An 18797-nucleotide genomic window follows, 5' to 3' on the forward strand; every position below is an offset into this window, starting at 1 on the left:
ATTGCTAATTTTTTGATCAACAAGTAATCAAGTTTAATCATGGCTGTCCTAATGCTAGGCTAAGCCTAGTTTACTGAGGGATAAAATTTCCAATGAAGGTCCACTAATGGCATTTCCTAATGTACAGTATTGTGTGAAAGATCACCCACCATTTGTTTCATTTCCTCTCAAAATATATTTATCATTTTTATGTTATAATTATAATATCATAAATATTTTTTTCAGTATTTGTTGTGTCTACTCTTGGCCTTTATTATAGCTTCCATTGTTTTCAGGAGACTTGGTTCAGTTTTTCAAAGAAATCTGCAGGGATATTTTTCCACCCCTCCAAAGTTCAGTCTTAGAACTTGGTTGCATTTTTTGCTTCTTGCTATTCAAGTAATCCCACACACATTCAATGATGTTGAAGTCTCGACTCTGAAGTGGTCAGTTCATTTTTTGGAGAACTTATCAGTGGCTTTGTTTGATGATAGATTCATAGTGTTGAGTTTCTCTCAAAGATGAATAACTTGTATATAATGACTGTGTTTCACTAGAAACTAAACTGAAAGGGCAAGTTTTGCACAATGATGTAGCCTTGGAAAAATACAGTCAGATTTGAGTATATCTGGTGAGAATGAACTCATCTAACACCATGCAGTACTCCTCGGTTCTTTAGTGCAGACTAATGAGATGGCGGGAAGTCCTCCGTTCAAACACCTGTGTCTCCTCTAAAACGCCAGTAGTGCCTCAAGAGCTCCTGCATATGAATTCATGCATTACTGCAAAAGCAGGGCACTCATCAGTGATTCATGACTTGCTTTGTATTCTATCCTTATGCCTCATTTTAGGGACATAACCTGTTTACAGAGGGTGAGAGCCCATCTCTGGATTGAGGACATCATTTGGTTTTGTATAAACAGACTGTTTTTCATGTGTACTCAAAAAAATGATTTGGTTACTTTGGACAGAAACCCATTTTAGGTTAAAAACTCAAGCCCCCTAAAAAGTTCTTGGCTGAAACAGATGGGTAGAGGAAAAACATGAATACAGAAGTTTTACATTTATGCCATTTGGCAGACGCTCTTATACAGAGTGTCTTACAGTTTGACCATTTTACGCAAATGTGGTATTAGAAGTCTTCATACCTCATACTGGTATAGAGCAGGACGCTTGCCCAAGCGGGGGATTGAACCCCAGTCTACAGCATAGAAGCCTTTTACAGTACGTTCTCCAGAGTCAGAAAGCTCCTTTACAAAAATAATGTGTTAAAGAACCATAGATGGAAAGGGTCTTTAGAGAACCACAAGTCGTTCTTTTATGGCGCCGCCACCATTTTTGGCACCTCAATTTTAAGAATGAAAGCTTATTTTTGTAGGAGGATTGGAGGATGGTCAGCTTTGAACATGACCTCAACCTCAATCAAGAGGTGTCCTGTCCTGCCATGGCTTTGCATAGCTTTGCCACTAGAGAAGGAACTACCTCACCCAAACGAACATACTTCTTAGAACCATAAGCCATGCAGCTTATCTCCTCATATGAGAACTAGTGCTTGCAAATGACTTCCCTCTCTGATCCTTTGCCTTAGAAGAGAGTAAGCAGGAGACCCGTATAATTACTTTTGATGCTAAGCTGATTTTCAGCTCAAAAGCTCTCATGGATGACTTTGCTTGAATGTCCACTGCTGATGTCTGCAGTGTGGTGGAATGTACTCCCAGTGCTCACTGTTTTTCTGTATTGAGGGGAGGACAGGAGAACTGGGGAGCTTTAATTAAAGGAGGAGCATCTGTGTAATGAAAATGCTGGATAGGTAATGGATAGTTTTTGTATAGCAGTGAGCCTCAAGTAGAAGAACATGCTGAAGTATACAAGACCTTGGCAAGTGCTTTGTTTCACAATGGATAAAAGCTTCATGGTAAGATCTTTTATCTTGCTAAGTGTACTGCTGACAATCTGGCTGTCTATAGATTTCACAACTGCTTGTTTCATGTGTACAGAGGGTCTTATCTAGTCGGAAAGTTATTAGGAGGTGACATGATCAGGCACAGACAAGCTTGTCCAGTGAATCTCTTAACTGTGAGCTAATGAAAAATTTGCAGTCTTTGTTAGCCACAGAACCAAATCTAGGTTTGTAATGACAGAATCTAATTAAAGAGCTTTAAATAGTGACATTTTACATTCAAATAAATGGCTAACAGCTGTGAGAATCTCAGAATGCCCAAAATAAAGGGAGGGAAGTTTTGACATGGGTAGCTTAACTCTTAGCTAGTTTCTAATGTTAGTCCTTTTGATATGGAAATAGATGTGTTCTCCTTTCTTTTTAAAGCCTATAAACCTGGGAGAGGTAACATGTGGCACTGACCTCCAGCTTCATACAAAATCCACATTTTTTTTAAGGATAAGCACTGAATACACTCTAAGAATCACAATCAAACCACAATCTGGTAACCTTTTTGCAGGGCCCCTAATTGGGCTGCAATATTTTTAATGAATGAAATCAGAGGATATACTTTTTCCAATATGTCTGTTTTTGGATTAACTACGACAATGTTGGTGCACTATGTGTGAAATGTTGAGCTGCTAGTGATCAATGAGGGCTGAAAGGCTAGGGTTGAGGACATGTTAAAAAATCATGGACGGGTGCCACGGCAAAAATGAACATTTAAACATAAAACACTTTCATAATTGCTGACTAATTTGCTTACCTATTACGACATTAATGTTGGAAGAAGAAAATGCATGTTTCAAAACAGACAGAGAAGGCATTTTATGGCTTATGTAATCTTTCTAAGAGATGAAAATATACCCTTTGGAATTTATCACACGCAGTTGCTATGTTACTAAACATACTATTCAATACGAAGTGACCAAATGAATGTGTTCTTGACTCTAGAGCTGCGGGAACAAAATGCATGGGAAAAATGCATATTTCAAACAGGCAGAAGAGCCATTTGATGGCTCAAAATATGATCTTTCTAAAAGAATATACACTTTGTAAAAGGGTTAAGATGCCTGTTTAATGTGGCTGTAAAGGTGTTGACCTTAATTTAATAACTATAAAAATATAAATTAGGAAGCTGTGTCCTCAACAACAATGCTTCTTCCATTTGTTTAAAGCTGCATAAGTTTTAACCCGATTAACTGCAGTTTCACTGCCCTCTTTTCATGTCTTCTGCCTTGCTATGCTTTACCCCAACTCCTGCTAAAGAACACTGTATCAACAACAGTAAATTATGCTATCACGCAACTCAGAGTTAGTCAAGCATTAGCTAATATGCATAGGACACCTGTTTTTGATGGCCACTCTGACACAACATAGCTAGCTACCTAGCTGTCATGTTCTCAGAAGAGCTAATATTTGCTTGCTAGTTAGGAAGCTAATGCGGAGATAGGCAGAAACCCATGTATCTTACAATGCTTGGTATAGCTATTCTAGCTGGGTCAATCTAGCCCAAAATGTAATGCAGTTCAAAGTGAATGCACCTTTTGCTGCAGTTTGTTTTGTCTGTGGTTAAGAAAAATGTAGGACCATCTCCAGCACAACTCATTTCACATAGCACAAGCCTATTTTAGCTTAACATTTCAGTCATATTTGACCATATAACTATTCAAAATACAGACTAGAGCTGTCAGGAGAAGCATTTCTGAAAAGCAGTACAGACTGCATAGACTAAATGTAGAGCAGTGGAGATGTGCTCTATTTCCCGCAGTCCCTCTGGGCCTACGAAGCAGGCTAACCACGGTCTGAGGACTAGCCTGGGCAGGCCAGTTCCGTTCAGCAAATCATCCCAAGCAGGCCCTGAATCCACAGCATACTGCATCAATCAACACTCATCTGCCTTCTGTCAATCCTGCATCAGATCTAATAATATCATATTAGTATCATGTGACAAGTTCATTCAAACAGTGATGTTAATGAATTGGTTATTTATTTTATTTCTTTACAAAACTACATTAAGTACTAGCAAAGAATTAGTTCTCATAAACACAATATCACTGTCACTGCAAAGGACCTGCATAATATGACCAGCTCTCAGATGAAGGAAAGAATTAAGACTAGTAAAAGTCATTGTTTGAGCATACTAGCATGCTCTGTATTGTGATTATATTACTATATATTAAAATTGTGATACACTTCATAGAATATTTGTTATATTTATTAACCCAAATGCAAAGGAAATATAGTTCATTCCTTACTGGAAGAATCTAATACAGAAGACACAACAACACTAGCTGTTCTAGTGCATTGATCTTCAGCAATCTTGATTACAAACCTGCAGGGTGGATTTATCAAACCCTGATGAAAATGTAGGTGAGTTGGGGGATTGAATGATCTGACTGACTGGTTTAAAGGAAAAAAGAGTGAATGAGAGGAACTCATGCCAAAAGCAACCTTTTTTTTGTTCTAAAGCATGCTTATTAAAAACACAGTGATTGGTTTGAAGGCTTCAGTTTGAGCCAAACATTTCAAAGCATCAGGAAAAACCCACCTCTATGATAATCCAAGTTCCTGCTATGGGATTCCAATAGTTTGTTAGCTCTAAGCTAACAGCGATTTGCATGCACAGCTTTTAATATATGAACTGCATCACAATATGATGCAATTAAAGCAAAAATGTTTAAATCTGACTGGTTGATTCATTTGTCATTTGTTTTTAAGCTGAAGATCTAATGCTTTAGGACTTCTCCAACAAGAGAGCTCACTTAGCTATATCTCCGTAGATAACAGTTTTTTTGCTTATCATTTGAAGAATTTAGCCCTTTTGTTTCCAACTATTTCCAGTACTGAGTTTAATTACAAGCATGATTCTATTAATAAAATGAAGGCATAGAAGGCCCTGAAGTATGTTCGTTTGGGTGAGGTAGTTCCTTCTCTAGTGGCAAAGCTATGCAAAGCCATGGCTGGACAGGACACCTCTTGATTGAGGTTGAGGTCATGTTCAAAGCTGACCATCCTCCAATCCTCCTACAAAAATAAGCTTTCATTCTTAAAATTGAGGTGCCAAAAATGGTGGCGGCGCCATAAAAGAACCACTTGTGGTTCTCTAAAGACCCTTTCCATCTATGGTTCTTTAACACATTATTTCCCCTCTGCTCAATAGAGTAGTGTCTGCATGTCAGTTTTGCAATGGCTAGTAGTGCAATAACAATATACTAAAGCTATATTGTGAAGCACTATTAGAAGGACTTGTCTAGGACCCTTTAGCCTGAGGCAGCCAAGGGTTTTGGGCTGCCACAGTTTGTTTGCAGTACCACATGGTGTGCAGATATCAGTGTGGCGTTGATTTCTCCAGCGTAGCACTCATTATCTAATTAAGTGGCTGTAATTCTATGTTCATTGACCAGAGAGCTGCCTCTTTTAATGGTCTCCTAAACCACTTAGTGGTTTACTGCAGATAAATGCAGAGGCCTGTTCCCACAGCCTGTTCTAGAGTCAAGAACACATTCACGTAGTCACTTCTTATCGCTTTGTACATCCATAGTATGTACAGTAGCATAGCAACTGCGTGTGGTAAATTCTAAAGTGTATATTTTCATCATTTTCATCTTATAGACAGATCACATTTGTTTGCTGCCTTTAATCAACTCTCTGTTTTGACTGTGGCTAGATCAGCCTGTATTTGCATGCTGCCAGACTATCAAAGGCTGCTGACAGTATCCAGATGACCCACTACACCCTCCCTTCCCTAGATTAGAGGTTGTTTTAGAGGATGTACGGAAAGCAGCGTGTGGGGCCTGAGGCTGCTGGTCCTCCCTGTTTGGTCTTCTGTCTCTCCTGTCATTCATTGATCTACCTCTAAATGCACAGAACTCTGAGGTTCCACTGAATTCTCAGTTTTTATACAGTTTAACTGGGCAGGGTTTCCTACAAACATGTTGGCACAAAAGTCATCATTTGATGGGTGTAGGCCCTCTCTATGAAAACACTTTAGATACTCAGTGTTCTTTTTGGCTTTTGGCTTCTCTCTGTCAAGAAAATGGGTGGACATTTAAGCGATAACTTAGGGGAAAATCAAATGTACACACTCCCTATCTATGTTTTTAATTGCCCATTTTTATAGATAACACTGTCATAAACTGAGTAAGAAAGTGCATCTAAGATTACTCAAACTCTGTGTGGCTTGAAGGAACATGGGCCTATAAATATAAGAAATTTAGCAAATTCGTCTTTTTGCCAATCTTGGCTATTTCTATAAACAAGTCCTATTAATTAATGTGAATGGCATGTGCAGTACTGCTAAAAAGTCAGTGAGCATCCTTCATTTATCGGAAAATTAGATTAAACATCTAAATATAATCTAAAATGTTTCAGTATTCAGTGTGTCCACTGTGCCTTTATTTCAGCGTCCATACTTTTCAGGAGACTTAAATTCTGCAGAGGCATTTTTCCAAAGTTCAGTCTTAGTAGTTGGTTGCATTTTCTGCATCTTACAACATCTTGACTTTCCCATTCTTTTTGCAAGTGAATTCTTTAATATCCTCAGAAATCTCCTTTAGCCATTTTAGATGCATACGAGAATAAATTAACAAGGCAGTTAAGGTGAGTGTGGCGTCTTCTTTGTGGATGTAAGAGTCTCTTTGAAGGGAAATATAATATCAGTGTTTTTTGAACAGCTTTTGTTGGCTTTTAAGACTGGAAGGACAGAGACATTTATGAAGCAGTAGCGTGCACAAAAGTAAAGATATGATATTATACTTAGTGTTAGATGCTTTTTGCATCATTTTCAGTTAAATATGTTTCCTGTTTTTATCTGATTCTGAAAAAATGAACTTGTACTTAATGGTCGTTTGAATAGAAATTAAATAAAAGTAAGGTTGGTCTTTGGCTTTTGCACAGTCCGGTATGTAACAACCCTCTGTGCAGTATTGATTAGCTTGCGCTGACCTACATGGCAAAGCCCCCAGCTGTTATAGCAAAAGCACCAAATTGACAGGCTGCCTTACAGTGAGGTTTGAAAAGTTGCTATTTGTTTGTTATTTTGGCCTTCACAGATTACAGCCAGCTCTGCTCCTAAACCTTTAAGACCTTATCAGTGATTATTTTTGAAAGGGTGTAATTTCAAGATAATTACATGGTAAGCATATCCGTGGGTTGGCTTACACGGCAGCTTAGTTTGTTTATGCTGACTTGTTTATGCTCAGCATTATGGTAGGTCTGCTGTCAAGCCTGACACCAGTCATTATTCATCAAATGAAGTTTTATGATTGGACAAAAAGGCCTCTAACAAGTGCGTTCATGTATATAGCTGTAGCTTTAGTACAAGTCACACAGTAAATTCACCGCTCTATATTAGACAGTGGTGTAATTACAGACTGTGCACTTTAGAGCAGTTTTACACTGTAGGTGTTAATTTAACAATGCTGGTTTTGCTGTGTGGGAAGAAAATGAAGGCGGGCCTGGCTGCCCTGGTAGACAGCAGTACTGGACACATGGCTGTTTCAGTCCACTTTCCCAAGCTCTGGTGGCGCTTTAATAGCAAAAATGAAGTAAAACATCACTTTCTTGGATGAATTCTTTTCGCATGTTGGTGGTCATGATGATGATACAGCTGTCTGTGTGTTGGTAATGTGACAAGCTTGACCAGCTTTTTTAGGTACAGATAGCTTATTTCAAAACACCATTCACCCCCCCAGTCCATACATGAGAGATTATTTACATATGCCCACCTATTCAACATACAGCAGTTTAGCTTCACCCATTCATGATGAAGTTATAAGGAACGTTTCAGCTCTGACTGTGTATTAAATGAGGATATATAAATGGTAGTCAATCGGACAGAGCTCATTTACATACAGTGGTGTGAAAAAGTGTTTGCCCCCTTCCTCATTTCCTGTTTTTTTGCATGTTTGTCACACTTACGTGTTTCGGAACATCAAACCAATTTAAACAATAGTCAAGGACAACACAAGTAAACACAAAATGCAATTTGTAAATGAAGGTGTTTATTATTAAAGGAGAAAAAAAATCCAAACCATCATGGCCCTGTGTGAAAAAGTGATTGCCCCCTAAACCTAATAACTGGTTGGGCCACCCTTAGGAGCAACAACTACAACCAAGCGTTTGCGATAACTTGCAATGAGTCTTTTACAGCGTTCTGGAGGAATTTTGGCCCACTCATCTTTGCAGAATTGTTCTAATTCAGTTACATTAGAGGGTTTTCGAGCATGAACGGCCTTTTTAAGGTCATACCACAACATCTCAATAGGATTCAGGTCAAGCTTTGGCTAGGCCACTCCAAAGTCTTCATTTTGTTTTTCTTCAGCCATTCAGTGGTGGACTTGCTGGTGTGTTTAGGATCATTGTCCTGCTGCAGAACCCAAGTTCGTTTCAGCTTGAGTTCACGAACAGATGGTCGGACATTCTCCTTCAGGATCTTTTGGTAGACAGCAGAATTCATAGTTCCATTTATCACAGCAAGTCTTCCAGGTCCTGACGCAGCAAAACAGCCCCAGACCATCACACTACCACCACCATATTTTACTGTTGGTATAATGTTCTTTTTCTGAAATGCAGTGTTCCTTTTACGCCAGATGTAATGGGGGACACACCTTCCAAAGAGTTCCACTTTTGTCTCATCGGTCCACAGAATGTTTTCCCAAAAGTTTTTGGGATCATCAAGATGTGTTTTGGAAAAATTGAGACGAGCTTTAATGTTCTTTTTGCTCAGCAGTGGTTTTCTTCTTGGAACTCTGCCATGCAGGCCATTTTTGCCCAGTCTTTTTCTGATGGTGGAAGCATGAACGCTGACCTTAACTGAGGCAAGTGAGGCCTGCAGTTCTTTGGACGTTGTTGTGGGGTCTTTTGTGACCTCTTGGATGAGTCGTCGCTGCGCTCTTGGGGTAATTTTGGGCGGCCGGCCACTCCTGTTAAGGTTCCCCACTGTTCCATGTCTTCGCCATTTGTGGATAATGGCTCTCACTGTGGTTCGCTGGATTCCCAAAGCTTTGGAAATGGCTTTATAACCCTTTCCAGACTGATAGATCTCAATTACTTTCTTTCTCAATTGTTCCTGAATTTCTTTGGATCTCGGCATGATGTGTAGCTTTTAAGGATCTTTTGGTGGACTTTACTGTGTCAGGCAGCTCCTATTTAAGTGATGTCTTGATTGAAAACAGGTGTGGCAATAATCAGGCCTGGGTGTGGCTAGAGAAATTGAACTCAGGTGTTAAAAACCACAGTTATAGTATGTTTTAACGAGGGGGGCAATCACTTTTTCACACAGGGCCATGATGGTTTGGATTTTTTTTCTCCTTTAATAATAAACACTTTCATTTACAAATTGCATTTTGTGTTTACTTGTGTTGTCCTTGACTATTGTTTAAATTGGTTTGATGTTCCGAAACACTTAAGTGTGACAAACATGCAAAAAAACAGGAAATGAGGAAGGGGGCAAACACTTTTTCACACCACTGTACATTGGTCTTAAAAGTGCAATAACAAAAACAGCCTGTTTCATTTTAAGGAATAAAGAGAGTTTGGTCATGGTCATGTAGAAGTGAACTGCTTTTTGTGGTTACATAAAACAGAGATATAAAAAGTGGAGAAAAAAATTTAGAATACAGGCTCTTTAACAGAAAACTGCTATAAAACATTACTTTCTTGGAGGATTCCTGCATCTTGGAGATGACAGATAATACAATTGAGTTTGTGTTGGAAATACAGGAAGCTTGACCTTTATTTGTTCAAAACACATGGAAATTAAAGAAGAAAAATGCGTCAGCTAAATCAGAAATAGGAAACGAAATGTTGACTGTGACAATTAGGCCCGGATATTCATTAAATTGGAATCTGGCTGAGAGGCAGTTTCCAAGAGAAATATTTCCCTCGAGCTCCAACGCTCTAATTTCTCACCCTCTTGGTTGGCTTTTGAATGCCAGTGCACACGTAGCTACATTTAATATAGGTGACTCTTAATTATCCATGATCCAGATTTAGGGGTAGTAAAAGACAGGCAGATGTAGTGGTTTGGGAGAGGATGATGCCACACACCATCTACAGCCAAGTCAACATCCTCCTTCCAAATATACAGACACACCGAAAACTTAAATTCTGAACTGCATCAAAAATACCATTAAGGGCAGCACCTGTACTTAGATGACCTGCTTACGTTACATGCATTCTATGCTTATATACATTTTATACGGTTAAAAAGTGTCATGTATTTAAAAAACAAGTGATAAAGTACAGTTTAATGCAAAAGTTTGACTACCACGAATCAGATGTCATGTTTGTTGATTTTCTAGGTCAAAATAAATCAACACATCCTCTAGAGAGCAAACTTAAAACATTCTTCTTAAAATTCTCCTGCAGTTTTTAATAATGTCTCTGTATTTGGTGAGTTTAACATATATAAAATGTGCCATAAGTTTTGCACAGGCCAGGAATTGTTTTTTTTCCTTTCATGTATGTTAAATTCAGCAAAAAAAAGGAATTAAATGTGCAGAAGCGTGTTCTCTGTAGAGGACATTACTTATCTTCACTTATAAATTCGACAAAACGTAATTAGACCAAGGGTGCCTAAACTTTTGTATACAACTGTGTACTTTTTAAACTATAGATTAGCAGAAATTTCTAAGAACTACCTACATTTACTCAGTTACATGCACACAAATAAAGGTTTGATGGCTTTGTACTTTGCTGACTATTTTAAAATACTTAAAATAATCTCTGTATATTTGTGAAGAAAGGAATCTACTTACATTACATTCTAATCATTATCATTCATAGTTACTAAATTTAGCTACCTTGTTTAACTTTATATTAAATATGCATTCAGACTGTGTTACATTTTCAGGATTCAGAATGCAGTTACTTTATATATTTTTAGAAAATGCTTTTTTAAATTATATTGAAAATTTAAAAACACAAAATTCTCCACCAATGCTTGTTTATAAACGTTTTTAAATCAGAGCACTGCATGTCATCTTTAGACAGACTCTAAAGAGAAACACAGTAAACAACTTCTCTGTGAACACTGCTAAAGCCTGAGTAGACTGAGTTTTACTGAGCTCTTTTGAGGGATGAATTAACTCATAATCTCCTTAGCAGTGGGCATGTTCATGAGTATATGGTTTTTATGAAGGTCCCCTGGTGGATTTACCAAATAGTGTCCCATTTTGCTTAGTTCTTGAGAGAATTTCAGGACTTCATTCAAATGATTGGCAAATTTTGCATGACATGTATTAAAAGTAGCATGACACAAAGAAAACCACCAGTTTTTCTAAATGTCTGCGTAATTCAGTCTGTGAGCTGTAAACAAAGTCATTCAGAGATGCTTCATGTGAAATTCTTTATTGAAGAGAAACTTACTGACTCTGGTGGTGGTGATAGGAACCAGGGGTCATTATATCTCCAACACCAATATAGCCATTTTGATTACTACCCAAAATGACCAGTGACCCTACATGTATGTTCTGAGTTGTGATTTCTTGTTCTTTGGTGAGATTATTTTGCCTTGCATACACCTCTGAATATTTTTTAAAAATATGTTTTAGGCCAAAAGCTTAACTCAAAACCACTGGAAAGCAATCTCAGTCTTGGATGTCAGGCAACATGTTTGTAACCATCTTTATGTAATGTGTGATGTGACTTTTTGAGGCATTAAATACTTTAGACGTCTGGTTCTTATTACCACCACTGTGAACAATTCTAACTCAGCAACTTTCTTTAAAATGGCTCAAACGTCTTAAATTTTTTTTTTACATTGTAGTCGTTTAAATATGCAAATATTTAAGTAAAAATTACAATCACAGACTTCACACATAAATGTCTCATGTGCCTTTTCAAAACATATTCTAAATATATTCTGAATAGAAATATTCTGCTCAGTGTTGGTGATAACACCAAATTATGCTTCATTTTAGAGTGGAAAGAACACGTATTAAACTTCAGCCCTTGTGCTGATAGATGCCACAGTTTTATAGGAAATCCGAGTAATATTTTTAGCCTGGTCCTTTTGCACTTCTGCTTAGTCTATATTTGGATGGTAGAGTCATTATTTCACAGAAGTAACAATAATTTCATGTAAGTATGAGCCTAGGCTATTCGACCCACCTCTGTAGAAAGATACAGTAAGATAATTGGACATGTATTAGTGATATGTCACATAGTGTAGTAGTCATGGAGATCCTTTTTGCTTGAAAGGACTTCTTTCTAAAAAAACACAGTCCTGTGCCCATCTAAAGATCAGCTGCTATTCAAGTGGCAGTAAAAACAGTTCTTAGCAACAAAGCTACTGTAGTTATTTTCATTGGAATGACAGGAATAGCATAATTGCTGGGCTGTGGTGAAGGTTGCATTCATGTCTTTATATATCCCTAAACACAGCATACATTAACATTGTTAGCACAAAATAAGACGCAGTGAAGAACCTTGAGTGACTTGGTGGCATTCTCAACAAGATCTTCTTGTCATTGCTCTCACTCTTATCAGCATGCTATTGTTTCTCATGGTTCATTTAGAAAAGGCAGTTTGTTCATTATGCCACAAGGACATTAAAAGACATTGGTGGTATGATTAAATGCCCTTTCCCTGGGACAGGGACTCATTGTTCTATTTCTATTTCAGGCTTTAAAAGACAATAATGAGGTGGATGTTCTATCAAACTTCAGAGAGACAAGGACACTGCAAATAAATCGTTTGACAAACTATACTAACATTAGTAAAACATCTTAAAAATAGGCTGCTATAACAGAGTTTGTGTGTGATGATCACAATTCTTATAATGAGGCAATGTAAAGCCACAGTAACACTAGATATTGGCAGTTCACATTGCCTTGTTAACTGGGCCTTACCAAGGCTGGTCTGGAAGACTGGCAACAAAAAAGTAACCATAAACAGTAAAGATACAAACATGAATGTAATTATATTAGATAATTCTATACTCATACAGTATAAATAAGTATATGTATATGCTGAACTGTTCTGTAGCAAAAAAAAGAGCAGAGAACTGGTGGGGTTTGTGGCAGTGGGGTAAGCAGCTGCAGTTAGCCAAGGAGCTAACATCACAGTTAGCAAGCTAGCTAACTCACCTGCTGTAAACAACAAAGATAATAATGCAGTTACCTGACTGAGTGCTTATCATGCTGTCTCTCTTCTATGTGTTTACATAAAGGCCGTTGGAAAGAAATGTTAAAAGATTTGTGTTAAGACTGCTAAAATCCATTTTAGAAGTTTGGTGCTGCTATATGAAGGGACACAGCTTGAGGGTTCAACACAACCAGGTACTGGTGAAATGTACAAATCTGTGTGAAGGTTCACCAAAGCTGAACTCAGCAGAAAGGTTTGCTTACAAGTTTTGTTCACAATGGAAGTCTGCAATGCGAAATTGCTCATCAAAGCAAATTCCATTGAAATGAATGTAGTTTCACTCATGAAAATTTGGCAAACACTAATATGACCCCGCCTTAAGTCTTGGTGTAAACTCAAAAAGTGAACAAGAAGTGAATGAGCTTGGTTATTAGTACACTTAAAAAAATACAAAGAACTGGATCTTGTACATGTTAAGAAAGCAAATCAAGTTGATTTTAATTGATTTGACCCATTTTATAATGTACTTAATATATTAGTGTTAAAAGAACATAATTATTGCATGTTTTTAATCAGCCAAAGACAATCCATTCAGATAAAAGATAATCAATTGGGGTTTTTCCAAGTCTCATGGGATTTTCACCTGATTCAAAACAATGCTCAAAAAATGTTGTCTGTTGTACTTAAAACAGGATATATTTCTTATTACTTATGTACTTTACTGGCTCTTGATTCCACCTATTTGCACATTAACCCTTATTTTACTTAACATCTTTGTGTGTCTTTACTCCTAGACATACCTATATTTTGGTTAATTGACCAGCCTTGTTATTGATGGTGTAACTCAACTGCTGCTTGCCACTGCTTGCCACTCAAACTCTACTGCTGAGTGAGGTTCTAAACTAAGTGGGCACTAAAATGTCCACTTTTAAATCAACTCTAGTACGAGTTGATAACTCAAGATTAGTAAATCAAATTTAGTGTGGAAATAACTTTTTTAGTGTAGAAGTGCACAATATGTATTGGTGGTTGCTACGTTATTCATGGATAAATAATAAAATTAGATATTTAGTCTGATGTTGAATAACAGGTGATCACTACAAACAGTAACTTGGGAACCCATTTATTCTCCCATTTCTGCTCCATGTTTGCAAGCCGCTTTGAATAAGAGAATCTATCACACATAGAAAATGTAAGTCCTTTAAAAATGATCATATCTGATTTAAGTATGCAATGTCTGTGCGAAATGACTCAATGATCCATTGCTTAACCTTTTTTATGCTCACTGAACTTTATCTCTGGATTATAAAAAAAATAATATTAGCAGTTGTTGTTATCAGTGTCAGTCACAATGAGTTATTAATTATCAGTTACCATTATCAGCCCAGAAATTCCACATTTGTTTATCACTAGTTACGGGTAATTCTGTGACTCAGAAGCTGGACGTAACACTAATGTGCTGGTCCAGCTAGGTCATGGGTGTGTGAAGCAGAGTGAAAATGACATTCTTTCCCCACCCTGAGGGTTGCTCTCCACCCAGCCTCACTATGTCCTTTGAGGGGGGCGTTACTGGTACTGCTGTTCCCCAACTGGGGGTGTGAAAGGCATGGTGTCTGTGTTTATGGCTGGTCCAGCACGAGAGTGAAGGCGGGACAGGGGACGGGGGTTTCTGATTCTGACAGAGGGGGTCTTTGTGCATATCCAGGGAGCACATTCCCCTTCTCTTTAAACCAAGCCCCCTTGGCCCATGACATCACACCCTACAGTCAGACTGAGCAAGAAATTAGACTTGGAGAAGCAGAGAGAAGAGAGACATTGTACTAGAGAAAGGTGTGAGCAAAAAGGAGAGGAAACGGCATGCGGCGAGTGGAGAGGAGCAGGGTGAGTGAGGCATAACACTCTTTCACTAACCCACACATAGGAGGAGAAAGAGGAGAAGGAAATGGAAGGAGTAGCCAGGAAAAGGCTTGTGTGTTGTCCTGGGCAGGGCTTCACTGGTTCTTCTCAAAGACCTGTAGTCACAGAGTGATTGAGCTGTATGTGGACCATGTGTACTCTGTACTGTATGAATTCAAACAGGATCACAAGACCCTCAAGGAACTTTAGGTAAGAGCTTCTTCTGACTTGTTGTGTTGACCAGCTTTGGTAGGACACTTTCTCTTTCGATTCTTCAGTCATTGACTAGACCATGACAACAATGTGGCTAAAGACTAGACTAAATGGCTTAAATATGACCTCAAGGAGTTTCAGTTCCTAAGTTGGGAGCTTCTTTTGATTTGTTTCAACTAGCATGAGTTGGTGGACACTTTCTCTTTCCATAACAGTGTAACTGAAGACTAGATTAGACCCTGGGGATGATTCAGTACCAAGAGGTAGGCTTGCAACTCCATCTTTGGAATTTAGTTGCTAACCGTCTTCATCATACCCTAAATTTAGCTGCAGAGCTTGATTAGTTTTATAGGTTTTGGAATAATTCTGTTCATTCCATTCTGATGATGTCATGTCTCACTCCTCTTTTGGTCATTCAGAACAAGCTTCTCCATTGAATCCCCCTTAGAGAAGCAGGCTTCTGTAAGAGATCTTATTTCAGGATGGTCTTGTTGTCACTGTCGGTGCTTTGTGTCAGTCGCTCATACCCTCAGAGCACTGCCCAGAGGCTTCTAGCATTACTGCCAAACTTTCAGCAAGTTTTGTTTGTGAGAGTGAATAAAGGAACGTAGCAAAGTATGCTGGCCCAGCATCTCTTCAAAGAGTGCGCCAGGGTTGATCTGCATAGGAAGGCTTGGCTTTGTGTTAACTGTCTGTGTCAGGCTAAGTGTTTCCAGATGTTTCAATGGCAACACCATGCAAAGAATGCCATTTAAAGAACAAGGCACCAGCCATAAGCACTCAGATTTAAAGAATGATAACAACTTCAATGTTATGTTTGCTTTCAAAAGTTTTGAATGCTATACATACACTGCCTGGGTACATTTATCAAAGTGTTTTCCAAAGGTGTTATTAAGGTCTTGTTTTTTTGTCCAGTAAAATTCAAAAAGACTTTATTTGTGGTGCATTAAGCTTTAATGGTATTATTAGTTGTCATAAGCAAAATAAACATTTTGTTAAGACCCTGTTAAAAAAAATGTATAAGCATGAAGTCAATAACTATATTCACATCATATTAATGTATAATTAGCAGTATGTGATTCCTATAAGTAGTGTCAAATCTGGAATGTATTGCTTTAGAGCTGTGAAGAGTCACTAATACTTCAAATGGAGTTAGTCGTTATTAGTAAGAGGCTAAAAAGCACAGTACTTTGCATGACAAATTCAACATCTATTCACAATTATAAAAAAGACTGACAATTGTTCCATATAAAAGTTAAATTTTATCCAAATCTGCTTGTCCAAATGGGTTGAAACTTAAAATATTCCTACTTGGCATGGTATAGTCAGAATATGTTGCGCAAGCTTACTAAATCAAATCTTCTTTAGTGCGTTTTAGGCTTTAATTTGTAATGACGAAACTGCACTTAGGAATATGAAAAATATTGGCATTAGTGAGTTATTAAACTTTTATTAGCTCTAAAGTCAAGAACCCCACAAGTCACACACTACTACTTAGAGCAAGATTTAAAAGCTAGCGATTATGAATTTATATCTGAATTATTAGTGATGATTCATGCTCAGTAACAAGGTTTATTCTTCAATTGTGTAATAATACAGGCTATAATGAAGAAAAGCAATATTCATTTTTAACATTTGGGGAAATATTAATGACAAGGATACTTTGAGGATAATGTGAGGATAAGTCCACAATAAATTTATTTCTCCTCAGTGTGATGTCAGCACTCATCAGCACTCAAGCCTTTAGGGTGTCAACTTAAAAAGAGTTTTATACGTGCTTTTGGAAAGACTGGAAAAGCAAAGAGTAAACATTCTCTTAATACTAACTAGGATGGGCTGAAGCTAAATATGGCCAGATCATTAGCAAACTGTTGGATTATGTTATTATGTTAACAAAATATGTGTGGGTATTATTTTCTCATTTTATTGTAAAGCATTGAAAGAAAATTCAAAGGTAAGACACACACACACACACACACACACACACACACACACATATAAACACACTTTAATTAGGCTAGCAGGGGCAGCGTATCCTTCATCACTTGCATTAGCTGGCGGGAGCCTGGAGGATAGCTGAGCTATGTGGGGAATGTCAGAGGGGGCTCAGCGGGGCACCCACATCCCCCCACTGAGAGTGCAGCTTATTACAGCCAGAGCTGCCAGCTGCCAGGGAGCATGACCAGGACTGGGACAAAGCAAAAGTGGGAGAGAGGGAGTGTGCTAGGGTCTTATATGAATAGTTTGGAAAAAAAATTAATTCCCAGATCAGCCAAGATATGATTGGTGTCTAAAATTTGCATAGCTCATTTTTCACTGGAGTTATGGGGCTTATGTAGCTAATAATTAATGGAAGCTTATGCCAGTTAGCTTTGCACCTAAACCACCATACATTTTACATAAATTGCATTCAGTTTTTAAATTAAAATAGACTTGCTTAAAGCTTGTGACACTGTGTGACACACTATTACCTAAAAATACACAAAAGTAAGTCTGTTTGAGATTACACTGGATATAGTTTGAAGTGAATGATACAGGGATGTTCGTAGTTGGTGTTGCATGATGGGAAACACTCCCTCTGTGCAGCAGATTGTTTTGATTCTCCACCTAGACAAGCACATGCTGTAAAATCCTGCCTATATGGAATCATAGATATCTTCTGCACATACAGCTGGCCCCAACTTTCAGGGTTTTGTCAGTTGCTTTCTGATTGGCTATTTGCATGTCCATGTATGCGTTTTTTATTATTCAAAGAGGAAACCAAGTTTTATTTTTCTAGCTAAATTCTACTCAGCAAACAGCTGGCTACACTGGACACCATGTTTTCTGGGCAACATATATCCATTCTATGTATGGTTTTCACAGTCGCCTCCCACTACATGCCGTGCCAAAACAGCAGGCTGTGACTGGTCGTTTTGCATGTCAGTCAAACAGCTTTTTCCTGACTTGGTACGCAGTTCTCTTCACATTATGTCTCAAAAAACACCAGATTCTTTGCCACTTGGCAGAAGTCTGGCTTGCGAGACTAACACAATGCTAACTGGTGGCTATAAGCTTCTATTGCTTGTTAGTCGCACTATCCCATACCCCAAGTACAAGGCAAAAACTTCAGACACCAGACATAGCATCTTGACTGATCGACTATTTGAAGTAAGGGGGAATACTGGGCAAATCCTATTTTTCACCAAACTGTTCCTTTAAATTTTAACTGGATGCTAGCTGAGTGAGATCTGCTGGGGAAACGTGGCCAAAGTGGGAACAACTTTGGTCCAGAGTTTCTGAGGTCAAATGACAAATGGTATTCCTGTCTCTAGCTGAGTGAGGCACTCCTAACCAGTCAATAATATTGACTGAGATAATCAGTAAACTCATCTGCCATGATTAGAGTGGCCCTCTTTTTGCTTCTGACTAATCTGTGCACTCTTTGTCTGTCTTTATTGTGACTTAGGGAGGTTCACATGACAGTTAATGTCATCAATCGCTTAGAGGTATAGCTCAAGTAAGTTACGGGGGGGGGGGGCGGCGGGGAGAGGGAGCAAGCTGTGGTAGTGAACACACCCTGAGGCCATGGCTAGTCTGGTATCCTGGAGAACAGGGACCTTTATTCAATTCAACCTGGCATCATAAAGCCACATTAAAGACAAAACCATGTGGCCCATGCCAGAACTGCCTTGAAGAT

The 18797-nt window shown here is 38.3% G+C and overlaps 1 protein-coding gene across 5 annotated transcripts in view; it reads left to right on the top strand.

Annotated features, from left to right (window-relative positions):
• Positions 1-18797, top strand: part of palm2akap2 (PALM2 and AKAP2 fusion) — a 141636-nt gene that overhangs the window by 105797 nt on the left and 17042 nt on the right. Inside the window, exon 1 of one of the 5 annotated variants that reach the window (XM_017719757.2) lies at positions 14762-14890. The exons of the other annotated variants lie outside the window; for them this stretch is intronic. Within the exon in view, the coding sequence (XP_017575246.1) occupies positions 14867-14890 (24 nt within the window). The 5' untranslated portion in view covers positions 14762-14866. Of the gene's footprint in view, positions 1-14761; positions 14891-18797 lie in introns of those variants that run through there. 5 annotated transcript variants of the gene reach the window in all.

The sequence above is a fragment of the Pygocentrus nattereri genome, chromosome 18, assembly GCF_015220715.1.
Source record: "Pygocentrus nattereri isolate fPygNat1 chromosome 18, fPygNat1.pri, whole genome shotgun sequence".
NCBI lineage: Eukaryota > Metazoa > Chordata > Actinopteri > Characiformes > Serrasalmidae > Pygocentrus > Pygocentrus nattereri.